This window comes from Phallusia mammillata, chromosome 2 (assembly GCF_965637545.1).
Source record: "Phallusia mammillata chromosome 2, kaPhaMamm4.hap1.1, whole genome shotgun sequence".
Classification (NCBI taxonomy): domain Eukaryota; kingdom Metazoa; phylum Chordata; class Ascidiacea; order Phlebobranchia; family Ascidiidae; genus Phallusia; species Phallusia mammillata.
This window is the reverse complement of record NC_137253.1, coordinates 14289285-14303225: the sequence shown is the minus strand read 5'-3', so window position 1 is coordinate 14303225 and position 13941 is coordinate 14289285. Positions and strand designations below refer to the sequence as shown.

Here is a 13941-nt window from a genome sequence, read left to right as displayed (position 1 = left end):
TATACAAGCCATGACATACCAAGTGCTATATTTTTTGCCAGAAACACTCCGTTCCAGCAACTCATTTTTCGTAGAAAATATACTTAATTATCTCCCAACAGCTCAGGTTTAGGTTTATTTTTACTTGTAGCAGGAAAAAAACATGTTTTTCTAAGTCACGCAACACCGGATGCCAGAGAAAAATATATAAGTCTGGTAATTGTTGTAAACAAGACAAATAAGGACTCAAGTCCAAAACAAGAAAATTTCTTAGAAATAAGCATAAATCTTAGAAAGAAGCACGGTATGGCAACCCTGTTTAATATAGGTAATAATGGCAATAAAAGAAAAAGGGAAATGGCAAAGGTTCGATGTACAGGTGACTTGTTCAGCAATTTTTGAGCTACATTCACCGCCATCCACAAAAGTAACGCAGCTAGTCTCTGGAAACTGCGCTTGGTGGTACTGTTTTTTGATCCACATATCTGTTTGGCACACCCCTAAAAGATTCCTATACATAGACCCGCTTATGCTGTTGGAAGAAAGCAGAGTTTTTTCTGTTTTGAAATTAACAATAACGTATCTTACATGCGTTAAAATACGGTGTTTATAGTACTACCTGAACGAATGTAACAATAACAGTCCAAAAGAGTAACTGAGTTTGAATTGTAAAGTTATTGTAATTACAAACCCTTAACTGCACCCTAAAAGCCTATTAACGGTAAACCTTTTCAAAAGCTAATTACGCGTTTTAAAGGAGCCCAATTATCAGTTGCTGCAATGAAACATGTGTGCTACACATTTTTGCTTTACTGTACAATTTGGGGCGTTACCCATTATTGCCTTTTAGTTTGTTTAAAATGTTTGTTTTCGGTATTAACAGCTGTACGAAAATAAATCGTAATATCAAAAACAACTCAAAGAAAATATTGAGAAAAAGTCAATACCGTATTTATTCGATTGTAAGGCGCTCTCGATTGTAAACCGCACGCTTTTTTGGAAGCCGCACGGAATTTTAGATACTAATCTCATAAAAAAGCTGATCTCATAAAATTTCGTGAAACTGTACTATAGAACCAGTGCGAACCGGCTGAATCCCACCACTGGTTGTTACGTAGTATAACTATTTGCCCATATTTGTTGGTTACGTTGATAACTGTAACCAATACCGACGTTAAATCTGTATGCATACAAGTTTTTAATCCCAAATAAATTAAAAAGTTAGAGTGTAGAATCGGTATAAAATTTAAATGTAAGCCGCTCTCGATTGTAAGCCGCTCAAATACGGTACCACTTGGCAATTTATGCTGTTTTTAAACAGACTTAAAACGTTGATATATAATGTACAAGAACCACATCATATTACGGATGATAGTCGCATGTTTGTCAATGGTATTTCGTAGAAAAAAATATTTCGTAGAAATGTGAATCGGATGTGGGCGTGCTCTCAGAGTATTTGAAGCCTCCAGGATGGTGAAAATTTATCATTTCTATTTAAAACGCTGTGAGCGAGAAATCACCCGAGGTTTGTACTTTCTTTAACAGTTGTTCATTGCAGGCCTAACTATAGTTTTGTTGTGCGGCATGCTCGTGTACGTATTTAATTTTAATTCGAAAACCCGACTATCAAATGTTCACTTTTGAACTGCGCTACGCCAATAGTTATGAAGACTGGTAGATAAGGACAAATTAGTTAGATTATGTGTCTTTTATGTAACTGCTGTTAATATGAAGTTAAGAGCTACTCAAAAACTCAAAAAATCGCTACTCAAAAAGAGTGGGTCGATTAATAACATCGCTGGTTACTAACCTTTTTATACCAAAGGTTTGCTTTTAAACTGCTGTCGACCTCTAGATTGTTTTGTATGCATGATTAAATCCTAATCGAAATCAGTGGGGCATAACATAATGCTATTTTGTGCGGGCGGCTTTGCTTTTGGTTGACTTGAGGCAGTTTGGCGGACTGCGTGATATTCAGATCGCCTTGAGGTTGGATAGGTAAATAGTGCCTGACCGCCTCAGGCCTATGTTACAATTTGTGACAGCAGTGACACTGGCAGCATTTTTTTGCATCAATGTGAAAATTTGTCGAACAAAATGTACGCACTTATTTAGGGCACATCCGCCTTAGCTATTGATGTGCACACTATTGCGCATATTATGCAAAACAACTGACCGAGTCGAACTAACAACATATTCGATTTACGATTCATACGATTGATTTTTCAACGTGCAGATAACAGGTGAAAATTGAACATTTTAATTACGCTGTGGTTGTATTACATACGACTGTGGAACGCAATTATGGAGAAAGGTGAAGTTTGAAATTTTGCGTTTTAGTGTTGTAGACTGCATGATATTTGTCTCTGGATTTGTGTTTTGGGGTTAGAAACTCTGTAAACGATCAGCCAGCGTTTTAGGTAAAGCTACGCTAGATAATTTATCGCTTGAGGTCTTGACAAGTCCAATTTCCAACTTATTTTAAGAAACGCTCAGCTCGGACTACGTGATTTAAAAAAACGTTATTGGTGTCCTGTTTTTAGGTGACGATATGCTACCTGCTGTTTCTACTCAAACTAAGGCCGAGTATCAGAACAAAGAGCAAAATCGTGGAATTTGGAGCTATGCTTTACTCACTGCTATTTCGCTGGCTCGCATTGGAGGGGTTTGTAACGATGATTATCAAATGTCTAGTAGCATGCTTAATTATTTGTTTGCTTTGTTACAAGGGTTTGTTTGTGGCACTCCACGGCCCCACATTGTTGACCTTGGCGAACAACGTAGGCACTTCAGTTGGAAGCGTATCTTACTTGTTTAGTGGTCGATCCTTTGGCATTCTTGCTGGAGGAATCGCAACTGGTTTTATCATGCGAAAATTTAACAAGATGTATACATTTGGTATGAGCAGTTGTTCTTCTGTTTGGTCACACTTGGAACATTAGTTGTTGACAACATTCGTGTTTTAGGTGCGTCTACGTTTATCCTGGCAGTTGTGGTCTCTGTCACTCCATGGATTACTCAACTGTGGCTGCTTGTCAGTGTTGTAATGTTGGGTGGACTTGTGTTCGGCTATCTTGATGCAGGTATTCCATTGCTTGTTACATGTCTATTAGTCTGTTACATGCTCTTTGTTTCGAACTATAATCAGCTAATGTTGCAACTCGTAGTTTGATTGTCCACAAGTTTCACGCGCTATAAAATGTACATTGTAATAGTAGATGTGCGATTTTCGAAGGTTTTGCGTTGAACAATTGTACCCTATTAGAGATAAACCGGAATTTAGAGTAATTTATAAATTCGCAGTGGTCGGTACGGTAAGTTAGTTATGACATAAGAACCAAAGTTTTTGCACACTGGGACATAAACTTGCGTGAAATGATGAACAATGCAAGCAGCAACGTCAAATGCGTCAGAACCCGTTTAACTCAAACCAGAAATTTTGCAGTGGTCAATGACAATTTCCATTACACAACGGAATTGTTATACCAGCATGTAGTTAGAGGGCCGTTTAATATTTTTACCCATCATTTGTGCTTCTTCTTAAGGTTGAGCGAGAAGCTCTTTCGGTGTTGTAATCTAATTTTTATTTTTTTTATTTTTTTTTCACGGTGTTCGAACCCAGGACACTCCCGGGGACGAATCCCGATCAAGTTTTTTTATGTCTGTATGTGGGTCAGGCGCGCAAGACCATTCGGCCAAGTTCCTGCCCAATCTAATTTTTTTCCGCATACAAAACAATCTTAATTTAAAATGCACGCCATGCGGTTATCACATGACCCTTAATTTAGTTCATGCGCATTCAAGTAAAACTGCAGTTGTTTTTTGCAGGTATGCAGGCGCTGATTTTACAAATCTGGGGAGAAAAAGAATCCAGAGGCTTAATATCCGGATATCACTTTATGATTGCCGCAGGGGCATTTATGGCGCCTTTCATTGGTACGATTCTTAAACAAAGAAAATATTTATTCAGAAAAATTTTGTTTTTACTTTGTATTTAGCTCAACCGTTTCTGATGCAAGAGGACGAAAGCGTTTGTCCAGCAACTGTCCCGCCAATAGAACAAATTGACAACAGCACAAACACCAGTCAGGTTTGTCATAGAAGTGGTAAAATTTTTTTTATATGTAGGCTAACTGTTTGTAGCGTAATCAGTTTTTTGCGTCACAGATTAGTAAAAATGATTTGAAAACCTATAATATTGAACAAAAATGTAATACAACTTTTTTATCTTTAAGCTCCTCTCTTCGTCCGACAGTACTCCCGCAGAACAGGCACCAATTAATCCAGTCGTGTGGGCTTACCTGATCTGTGCAGTGTTTCTTGTTGTTGTTGGCTTTTACTTCATTTTTCTGGGCTGCCTAGGAACAGAAAAACGGATTCGTTCTGTGCGCAAAGAGTTGGTAGAAGTTCGACGCGAAGACCCAGTAAAGATGGTCGCACCCCTCTTCGCATTGGTGTGCATTTACTACTTCTTCTGTGTTGCCGGAGAGATGGCTTACAACAGTTATATTTATTCTGTGTCAATTTGTTCTGAACTTCAATTTAATGTAAGTATTAGTCGCAGCAGATCACCTTATCATGAGTTAGAAGCTATATAAATCAAGAAGCTAAAAGTCTTCATTCACGTTATACAACCTATTTTTTAAGGTTAGATAAAACCCCAACCCTAACCGTTAGACAATCAAGATCTCAGCGTGACACCAAATTCCTTGCTCAATGACACCGCGTATCATTGCAATAACACGTATTTGCTGCTTGCTTTACAGGTCAATGATGGAACACTTGTGAACGCCGTTTTCTGGATAGGATTTGGCTCTGGTCGTCTCGCTGGTGTTTTCATTTTAAAATATTTAAAACCTGGACTAGTGATAACAATTAACTTTGTAGCAACAATCATCTTGATGATCATCGTCTGTATATTTGGCCAATCCCATGCTCCAGTCATTTGGACTGTTACATTTTTGTACAGCTTTTTTCAATCAACAATTTACCCAGCTGGTGTGTCGTGGGTTTCCCAGTATACCAACATGTCACGCAACTACACATTCGTATTTTCGATTGGTCAAGCGCTTGGGTCAATGATATTGGTAACGACGGGTGGATTAATATTTGACCTATACCCGTTTGGTGTCATGTACATGGTCCTTGGTTGTTCGGTGGTTAATGCAGGTGCTTTTGCTTGTATGACAGTGGAAGGTCGTCGACTTGCGAAAAAACGCGCACTGCTGGGTAACACTTACTCTGCATCAAATACTTTAATGACTTGATAGGTATAGTTAGAACCATGTTTATGCAATTGGTGCACATCACAAATAAAAGCCATTCGGTGCATTTTCAAAATTCTATAACTTTTAATTTGTATACGCCGTTTGCAACGACTTGATCCAGCATTTTACGCTTGCACGTGTTTGTGTTAATCTGGTGTTTTTAAAATGTTCTTTTGTGGATACTAAAGATGTTTTTAAAGAGCAACTTTTAGTCATTCTTTTTGTAGCTGCACACAAGTTTGCTGCCCACTAACAGCTGTGGGTTACCAGCGCCTTTTGCTTTACATTTTTGAATGTTTAATTTGCCTTATGGGTTGATTACAAAGTTAGCAAAAGACACACAGATGCAATGAAAGTCTTGTCAAAATTGAAGATAGGAAGATAGCTATTGTAGCGATTGAAGATAGCCTAGCTATTGTAGCGGTCACGTGTTTTGGCTGATCATAAAGTAGTGAAAAATTTTAACTTTGCAAGCTGAATCTTCTATCCCAGCAAGAAATTCACGTGTTGCCGTTTGCGACATATGACATTAAGCGGTGTTGCTAGAATGTTTCAATGGTTTTTATCATTTACTACCTCATGTTCCCGGTTTCAAACCGCCTGACCACTCTGGGTAGTTGCACAATCCGGTTGATTCGAAATAGTTGTGCAATCCATTGCCGCAGATATTTCGTGCTTCATAGTTTGCAAGCTTTTAACAAACTATTAATAATGGATGTGAGTAAAAGTGAGGACTTTTTTTGGCAAAGTCGCAAGAAAACGGAGTATCAGTTTGAAAGCCAATGTTTTGTCATCCCCTTTTCCATCTTTACCTTCGCTTGAGATAAATAAGACTTGATGTGTGTTAAGTAACCAGAATGAAATACAAGAACTAAATTGATGTCGAGAACATTTCCAAACCAGTAGTCAGCTAACGGCCTGGTTATTTGTTGCGGGAATCACGCGCGCCCGAACTATACATCCTACACCTACACCGTCAGGTGGTTAGCCAGAAAACTAAACATAGCCTACTAAACGTGGCCAAGTTTGCTACTTATCCCCCCTTACCTCTACAAACGAATGACTTATTATTTTGAATAACTGAATACAGCAGAAGCTGCAGTATAGTATGTCGAATAGGCTAGCCGCTACACAACATTAAGTTAGCGCACTAATATGTCAATTTGTTACCTGGCTTAGGAACACTATGCACGGACTTGAAAAGTAGTTTAATCATAAACATTACTGCCAAGGTAGTGGTGTATATAGAATACATCGTGTAGACGTTACCTGGCTGTTATAATCCTTCAACAAAACAAACTGGTCCGAGCATCCCCATCTTCTGAAGGCCAGCATATTGACATGAAACACGCAAAAAAATAAGTAAACCATGCAATGTAATCTAGTTTTAACCTAGAGCCGTTGAAGCGAAACCAAAATTACGTCACAAAGCTGAAACAATTACCTTCTTGTATTGGGGATTTTATGGTTTTTGCAATAATTCGGTGGCCACCGCATGCCGGTACTGTGTGCTGTGGTAGCATGTTTTCGTACTTTTGTCGGCATTTATTTAAAATCAATAGTAGACAATGCGTTTTTTACAAGGTTTTGTTGTGAAGTATTTTCACATCTTTACAGCATGTACAGGGAAAATTCCAACCACAATAATAAAACTTAAATTGTGCAACAAAAAATTGTAATGGCTAAGGCGTTGGAAGATATGGGAATTGCTGGCAAAGTGTTTTTGCAAGAAGCTTTAACCAATACAACTGACCCACTTGGTGCAATTGAGGAATTTCAGCAAGAAAACAGCATTTTGCTTCCATCGTTGCAGCCAGCTTTACCTTTGCTGGGTAAGTAGTGTGATAACTTTTTGAACAAATTTTGCAACCAGATTGTTATTAACCCTGTTCGTAATTAATTTATCAAGCACAACCACAATAGTTGCACAAAAACACATTTTCAGCTTCAAAGAAATCCAAACTTAATTTTTATTTGGCAATGTTTTTTCAGATCTTCATGGACTAAAAAGAATAGACTTCCATCAATCCGTATTCGAGGTTTTACGAGATAGACTTCTTAGTAGAATTGCTGAAATTTCGAAGGACAATCAAGATGACGCTGCCGAAAAGCTAGAAGCAATTCTTGAAAAAAGTTTTCCTTTAATTAAGATTGATTCTCTTCTACCCGTTTCAATGTGCCTTCTCAAGAGTTTACCCAAGGTAAAATCACCTTCCCTATTGTGTTAGTATGCTTTTCTTACATGTTCAACTTCTTTATTTTTGATGTATAATTTATTGTTCCTAGCATTATTGTTCACCAACAAATTACACAATTTTGCAGGTAACTGAGAAGTATATTACAGCTCTAACAAAAGACCCACAGTTGTATAAAGCATGTCCGATCGAAGTTAAGCGGCAGATATGGCAAAAAAATCAAACCATGTTTGGTGATGAGGTGTTGCCACTACTGACACAATATATCAAGGCAAGTATATATGTATATTGTAGTAAAAAAATCGTTTCTTATAAATAAATAGTAAATCTTTTCTTATAAATAAAATCTCCTTTTCAGTAAAGCAACTGCGACGATTTAGGGTCATTTAAATCACATCAGGAAATATCACTAAATTGGTCGCTGGTTCAGTGGTTTTCACGCTAAATTTCCTTGTAGTATATATATATATAACATAAACACTTATTTTAATATGTAAACAGAGTAGATGATTAGGAAAGTTTGATGCATATTAACTAATGACAACATTACTTTTTTTGCAGGAAAAAGAAGATTCTCTTTTGACATCAGAATGTGTAGTTGCTAGCAACTTTTTCAGCCCAACACCAAAGGTCCGCAGACAAGCTCATGTTGTTAAAACTTTGACAGACATGATAGGTACTCAATATTCATATGTTTTAAACGTCAGTTTATACCAGTTGTAAACAAATATTCTCATTCTTAGGGAAAAACATCAGGCTCTACGATATGGTGCTGCAATTTTTGAGAACATTGTTTCTAAAAACCCACAATGTCCATTATTGTTCCCTCCGGGCTGAAATACTTATGGCGTTGCATGACCTTGAGGTATATTCCACTATTCAATACTTTTGACATTTATGTTGCTTGTAATAAACAGAATTCTATTGCAAACTTGCACCTAGACTAAAGTGGTTTGGATTAATGACAATAGTGTTTGTACAAAAATAAATATTTTTTTGCAGGTCACGGAAGTTTGTTCAGTTGATCCTTGCTACAAATTTACATGGTGCCTTGATGCTTGTATTCGTGAGCACTATGTTGATGTAAAACGTGCAAGAGAACTTCAGGTGTTCCTTGATGGTGTTCGTAAGGGACATGAACAAGTTCTGGGGTAAACTGTCTGTTGACTGCATTACCAATAACAAGATATTAATGGTGACTACATTTTTTTAGAGACTTATCAATGATTTTGTGTGACCCATTTGCAGTCAACACTATGTTGTGGAGTGTAATGAAAATACTTCCAGACATTACTTCAAAGGAAATTCTACCAAGGGTATGTTGCAGCTGTACACTACATGTTCCAATACCTAATTTGTTGAGATTCTAGCCTAATTTAGTAAACCTGACTATTTAGGATAGTACTGAGTTAAAACTCCTGATCAGGATGTTGGCTTTGGGCCAATCAGCATGGGATATTATCAAGAAACAGGTATTCATTAGTTCCATTCTTTCTTACTAATTTGTCTTATGATAGCGACCTATTAATGCTGTAAACAGATTGCACATACGCTTGTGTGGGGACAATTCTTTTGTGTTGTAGAAACAATTATGTTGTTAAATGGGACCTAATAGAAATTACACCGAAAATTTGTAATGGCTGTAACTGTGACAAATGGTGTACAAGAAGGCAAATCATTAAGTAGTACAACATTGATAAAAAATGCAAACATACTAGTTTAAATATAACTTGGAACTGGCTTGTCAAATTTTACATTACTATCACATAATTTAGGACTTGTAAGTGTCAATTCTCAAACTTTAAGTATTTATGTTTGCAAAAGGTTTTCAAAGAACCTAAAGTAGATGAGGAAATTTCTTCCAAGTTTTTGCCATGCCTGATGTCACTTGGAGTAGTTGAGCAGATAAACATGACAAGGACAAAGGTAAAGAGTTTGACAAAAACTGAAGCAGAAACTACAGAAGCAAGCAAAACTACTGAACCCACGAACATAAAGCCAAAGAAAAAGTCCTCCAGGGCCAAGAAGGTATCTGTGACCTCTTAAATTTGCCATATTATAGCAGAAGTTATACATTATCCTTGTTTAGACCACTGAAGAGCCTTCTGCATCCAAGAATACTGATGAAGTAGATCTTACCCCAACGCTGACTTTCATAACAAAGTAAAGATATATTTTTGTACCTTATTGGATAAAATTGTTGAACATAACTTTATCATTTGATCTTATGTATTCTGTGGTGGTGGAAAAATACTTTGTGCATTAACAGATTTCTAATGAAAGACCAACTTGGTCGCATACTGATGATGTGGTTCACTTTGCATTTAGTAAAACATAAAAGAAAAACTCAACTTCTGGAGGTCTTGCCAATACTTGGTTCGAGATTTTTTTGTCACAGGTAGTACTTTCCAATAAGTTTTGACCCATGGTTTTGTTTTTAAAGGAAAATCTTGCAAAGAGTGTTTGACTGATGGAGTTTTTGTCCACACTCTTGTTGCTCACTTTACAACATACAGTGATCTTTTGACGGACGACAACCTTTGCTTGCATTTATTTACCAAATTATTATTTTCAACCAAAACAATGAAGTAAGTTTGATTATGGGTCCCCTTCCATGAAGGGGACACATATTGTTTTTGTCCGTATTTTTTTTCTTTTTTCTGTCTAACGCTGGTTTGTGAGACACGTTTGGTCAAGAAAGAGTGCTTTAAATTTATTCAAATTTTCAGAGATGGTAATTAATAAAAATCCAAATTTGATCCTCCTGAAGTTTGACCCCGATTGACCATGCGGTTCACCCACAGGCCTCCAAAACGTAAATTTTTTGAAACGGCTGTTCTGACTAAAGTACAGCATCTTGGAGTTTCATGCTTTGTTGTTTGGTGCAATGTAAGATTTTTTAAAGAATTTTGTATCTTTTTTTCGGATTCACCCATTTTTCACCCTTTAAACCCCGAAATATTCGGTTTTAGTTTTAGGCCAGAAATACAAGCCCTATGGTGCATAAATATTTAAAAAAATTAACAATTGTTTAAGCAGGGTATTCGTTTAGTATTTAAAATTTTGCCAGTTACCTTTACAACCCATAATATGTGTACGCTATCAGTCAGATATAAGTCCCAAGGGAGGAATTCACTGGTTTACGATTAAGGCGGCAGAGCGGGAGTGCTCAGCTTGACGTCCGGACAGACGTTTTACGAGACAGTCGTTTGGGTGAAGAAATCAGCTGTTTTTTGTTCAGCAATGCTGTGTCGTTTTATTGAGTTATCACGCGCATTTTCAGTTTTGGTGAAGGTTTTACATCTAAGACGTAATTTAAACTCGATAAACGTACTTCGATTTCGTTTATGTCAGGCAAAACGTCGTTGATCAACATAAATATGAAAAAATAAACTTGACTTTTTCGAACGCCGCGACAAATGGTCTTTAAATTCTCGTTGTCAGCTTGGCCGTCGCATAACCACGGGTCACAGAAGGTCAACTTGTAGGCATTACAACACAGTTAAGAATTTTTCGTCATAACGTATCTTCTTTTTTTTTGACAAATCAATTCAAGAATTAGTACTTATAAGTCATGTATAAATTAGGCTAAACGGTATTGTTGACTGTTGTTGAAAACAGTGTCAAAAGGTCATTAAACGGTCGTTTTTGCGAAACAAAGTTATGTGAAAAACAAGTTGTTATGTATACCTTTGTAGCGAACGACTTTTTTTATATAGTGTATAATGTAACAGTTAAGGCTTTCTAGTAAAATTTGTGTTTAAAAACTGAACTTGAACGGCAATATCAAGGTCAAAGCAAGAGATTAAATTGAAAGTATTTTCCCAGTTCTTTTTTCACCGATTTTTTGTAATTATATGACAATAATGATGCAAAAAGATACGGACAAAAACATTTAAAGTTAAGTTAATGCTTTGTGATAAATTTGTCCTTAACCGCAGCATAGGTTTACCGTAAATCCGCACAAACACGCGTGTGGGGACCAGACATGGGGTCGAATACACGCGTCCTGTATTCGAATACTTTACGAATACTTGCATGGCTGTATTCGAATTCATGAATACTTTGGTAATTTTTGAGTGACAGCTATTCGAATGGTATTCGAATAAAACGAGTCAAGTATTTGTATTCGTGAATTGTTGACCAAACTACAATGACAAGTAATTCGAATACTATTCGAATAAACCAAAGCATGTATTCGTATTCATGAATTCTACGCCCTTTTTAAAGTCCAGCAATTCGAATTGTATTCGAATAATGCGAGTCAGATATTCGTATTCACGAATTGTTTCGTAATGTTAAGGTGGCAGCAATTCGAATTGTATTCGAATAAAACGTGACAAGTATTAGTATTCATGAATAATTGACCAAAAACAACAACGTGTAATTCGAATACTATTCGAATAAACCCCAAGCGTGTATTCGTATTCATGAATACTTCGTACTTTTTGAGATGTAGCAATTCGAATTGTATTCGAATTAATAGTTCTAGTTATTTGTATTCACGAATTGTTCAGTTGTTGTAAGAAGCAAACAATTCGAATAGCATTCGAATGCACCGATTCGGATATTTGTAGTTGCGGAAAATAGAAGAAATAAAAGCGCCCCGAAACTTCAAAGGTATTCGATCAAAAAGGAACATGGGTTTATGAATTGCAAATTTATTGGTAAAAATGTAAACCAACGAGCTTTTTTGTCACATCAGCTTGACTGATTTAAGTCTCCGTTATATAAATTTCACCAAATTTACATATGAAATGTTTGCTTCACAAACAAGCTACACCTGTCATGTGCTGAGAACAACCTAATGTTGCAAGATTTGTTACACAATTCCATTTATGTAACGTCACAATTAAACTTCTATGTGTCATTGTTTCGTAACATTAAAAAACTTGTCAAATCAGGTCACATTCACTGCCAATTTGAATTGAATCTATTTGGCAAAAATATGTAGCAAAATATTATCGACTACTCCTAGACTGGAGGTAATCGACAATTCGAATTGTATTCGTAAAAATGTAGTCATGTATTCGATTTTGCGAATTGTTACGTAACCACATGCTGACAACAATTCGAATTGTATTCGTACAAATGCAGTCATGTATTCGATTTTACGAATTGTTACCTTGCCAAAGGCCGACAACAATTCGAATTGTATTCGTCAAAAATATCGTGTATTCGAATTTGCAAATTCTTAAGTTGGCAAAAACCTACAACAATTCGAATTGTATTCGAATAAATTTACTCATGCTTTTGTATTCATGAATTGTTGGTTCAAAAGATAACATCAACTATTCGAATTGTATTCATGCACTATCGAACGAAAGCCAACATCATTCGAATACAGCACGAAGGTGGCAAAACCTGTATTCGAATGCATTCGATTTCGAATACGAATGACGAATACGAATTGCCCCATGTCTGGTGGGGATCCATTCGTTTTTGCTTGCAAAAACAAACATATATGTAGATAAAATTGTGTATAGTATAGTAAATTCATAAATATCGTATAGAATATATAAAATGGAAGTATATCAGAAAGTCACTTTTCTAGTTTAAATTTAAAAAAAAAATTTTTCATTAAAATTTTTTTTACAATTTTTAAAATTAAATTTTAATTTGGTGTCCATAAACTTAAAATTTTGGTGTCCATTGCACTGGTAGCTTGTGTCTTGGCAGAGGTTATGTTGACTTTGTTTAATGGTTCCAGCCCTTGCATATATTGTTGACATGCAAGATGGATGACAAAAAGATAGCTTGTTGTTTTGCAGACACAGAGTACTTACACTTCACATTTTTTGTATGCAGGGATACACAACATCGACAAATGTTGCGGTTTGTTACGGGTGTGTACCACAAACTGCCTGCTACAAGGCTTAAAACTGTCATGACCAAATTGGAACCTAAATCCACAAAGGTATTCCATCTTAGGTTACTTTGTGCATTGAGTTAATCGTTGTGATTTGTTCCAGGCCTCGGAGCATGTTGTACAACTACACAGCACTCTAAAAGACAAAATTAACTTGATGCAAGTGCCTGCGAATCCCAGCGAAAAGCCACCATCACCAAAATCGCAGCCATTGTTGGGTGTCCCCACGCCAGCTCCGCTATGATTTGTTTGTTCGTTTGCGAATGCAATAAACTGCCATTTTGTATCTCATCTGCGCAATACTTTTGACAAGGAATTAGTTTTGAATCAACGAAAAAGTTCTGTTGCATGAGTTCATGTTTTTGTACAAGGGTCGACATCGACAGTGCAGTTGTGTTTCGCGGTTCGTTAGAGGTTTGATTCCAGACCGCGCAAAACTGATACAATATGTCGACAGTACATAAGGAAACAATTTGGGCTTTTATTAGGACTGACTGATACATTGTCCGAGCATCTGTGTAACATTGATGACTGACAAGTGGTCATTAAATAAATGACTGGTTTAAAGCTTGCCTAAAAGGCAAAAAAAATTGCAAAAACATGCTGCGATTTAATGAATTAAACCAGATTC

General features: G+C 36.5%; 2 protein-coding genes across 5 annotated transcripts; both read left to right on the top strand.

The window, feature by feature from the left end:
* Positions 1-1319: 1319 nt before the first annotated feature.
* On the top strand, positions 1320-5512 carry LOC145213967 (sodium-dependent glucose transporter 1A-like). Of its 3 annotated transcripts, none has more exons than XM_080082385.1 (8): positions 1320-1504; positions 2523-2644; positions 2709-2877; positions 2946-3062; positions 3808-3915; positions 3978-4069; positions 4215-4526; positions 4746-5512. In XM_080082385.1, exons 1-8 carry the CDS (start codon positions 1450-1452, stop codon positions 5244-5246), a joined length of 1476 nt encoding a protein of 491 aa, XP_079938511.1. In that variant the 5' UTR covers positions 1320-1449; the 3' UTR covers positions 5247-5512. The 3 variants fall into 3 exon arrangements, with proteins under 3 accessions (XP_079938511.1, XP_079938513.1, XP_079938512.1); XM_080082387.1 differs by lacking the exon at positions 1320-1504 and adding an exon at positions 1859-2222; XM_080082386.1 differs by lacking the exon at positions 1320-1504 and adding an exon at positions 1859-2293.
* A 1228-nt stretch (positions 5513-6740) lies between these two features.
* On the top strand, positions 6741-13601 carry LOC145213495 (negative elongation factor B-like). 2 transcript variants are annotated; one of them, XM_080081791.1, is made up of 14 exons: positions 6741-7078; positions 7239-7447; positions 7569-7712; positions 8003-8117; positions 8185-8306; positions 8444-8592; positions 8655-8757; positions 8839-8913; positions 9266-9469; positions 9531-9604; positions 9711-9817; positions 9885-10029; positions 13250-13358; positions 13414-13601. In XM_080081791.1, exons 1-14 carry the CDS (start codon positions 6925-6927, stop codon positions 13552-13554), a joined length of 1851 nt encoding a protein of 616 aa, XP_079937917.1. In that variant the 5' UTR covers positions 6741-6924; the 3' UTR covers positions 13555-13601. The 2 variants fall into 2 exon arrangements, with proteins under 2 accessions (XP_079937917.1, XP_079937918.1); XM_080081792.1 differs by lacking the exons at positions 13250-13358; positions 13414-13601 and adding an exon at positions 10171-13013.
* Positions 13602-13941: the final 340 nt, after the last annotated feature.

Excerpts from the sequence above, each read along its gene's own strand:
- LOC145213967 (XM_080082385.1), top strand. The coding sequence starts at position 1,450 with ATGGTGAAAATTTATCATTTCTATTTAAAACGCTGTGAGCGAGAAATC. Across the intron at positions 2,645-2,708 it reads CGCTGGCTCGCATTGGAGGG|GGTTTGTTTGTGGCACTCCA; the intron begins GTTTGTAACGAT and ends CTTTGTTACAAG. Across the intron at positions 4,527-4,745 it reads GTTCTGAACTTCAATTTAAT|GTCAATGATGGAACACTTGT; the intron begins GTAAGTATTAGT and ends CTTGCTTTACAG.
- LOC145213495 (XM_080081791.1), top strand. The coding sequence starts at position 6,925 with ATGGCTAAGGCGTTGGAAGATATGGGAATTGCTGGCAAAGTGTTTTTG. Across the intron at positions 8,914-9,265 it reads GGGATATTATCAAGAAACAG|GTTTTCAAAGAACCTAAAGT; the intron begins GTATTCATTAGT and ends TGTTTGCAAAAG. Across the intron at positions 9,605-9,710 it reads ACGCTGACTTTCATAACAAA|ATTTCTAATGAAAGACCAAC; the intron begins GTAAAGATATAT and ends GTGCATTAACAG.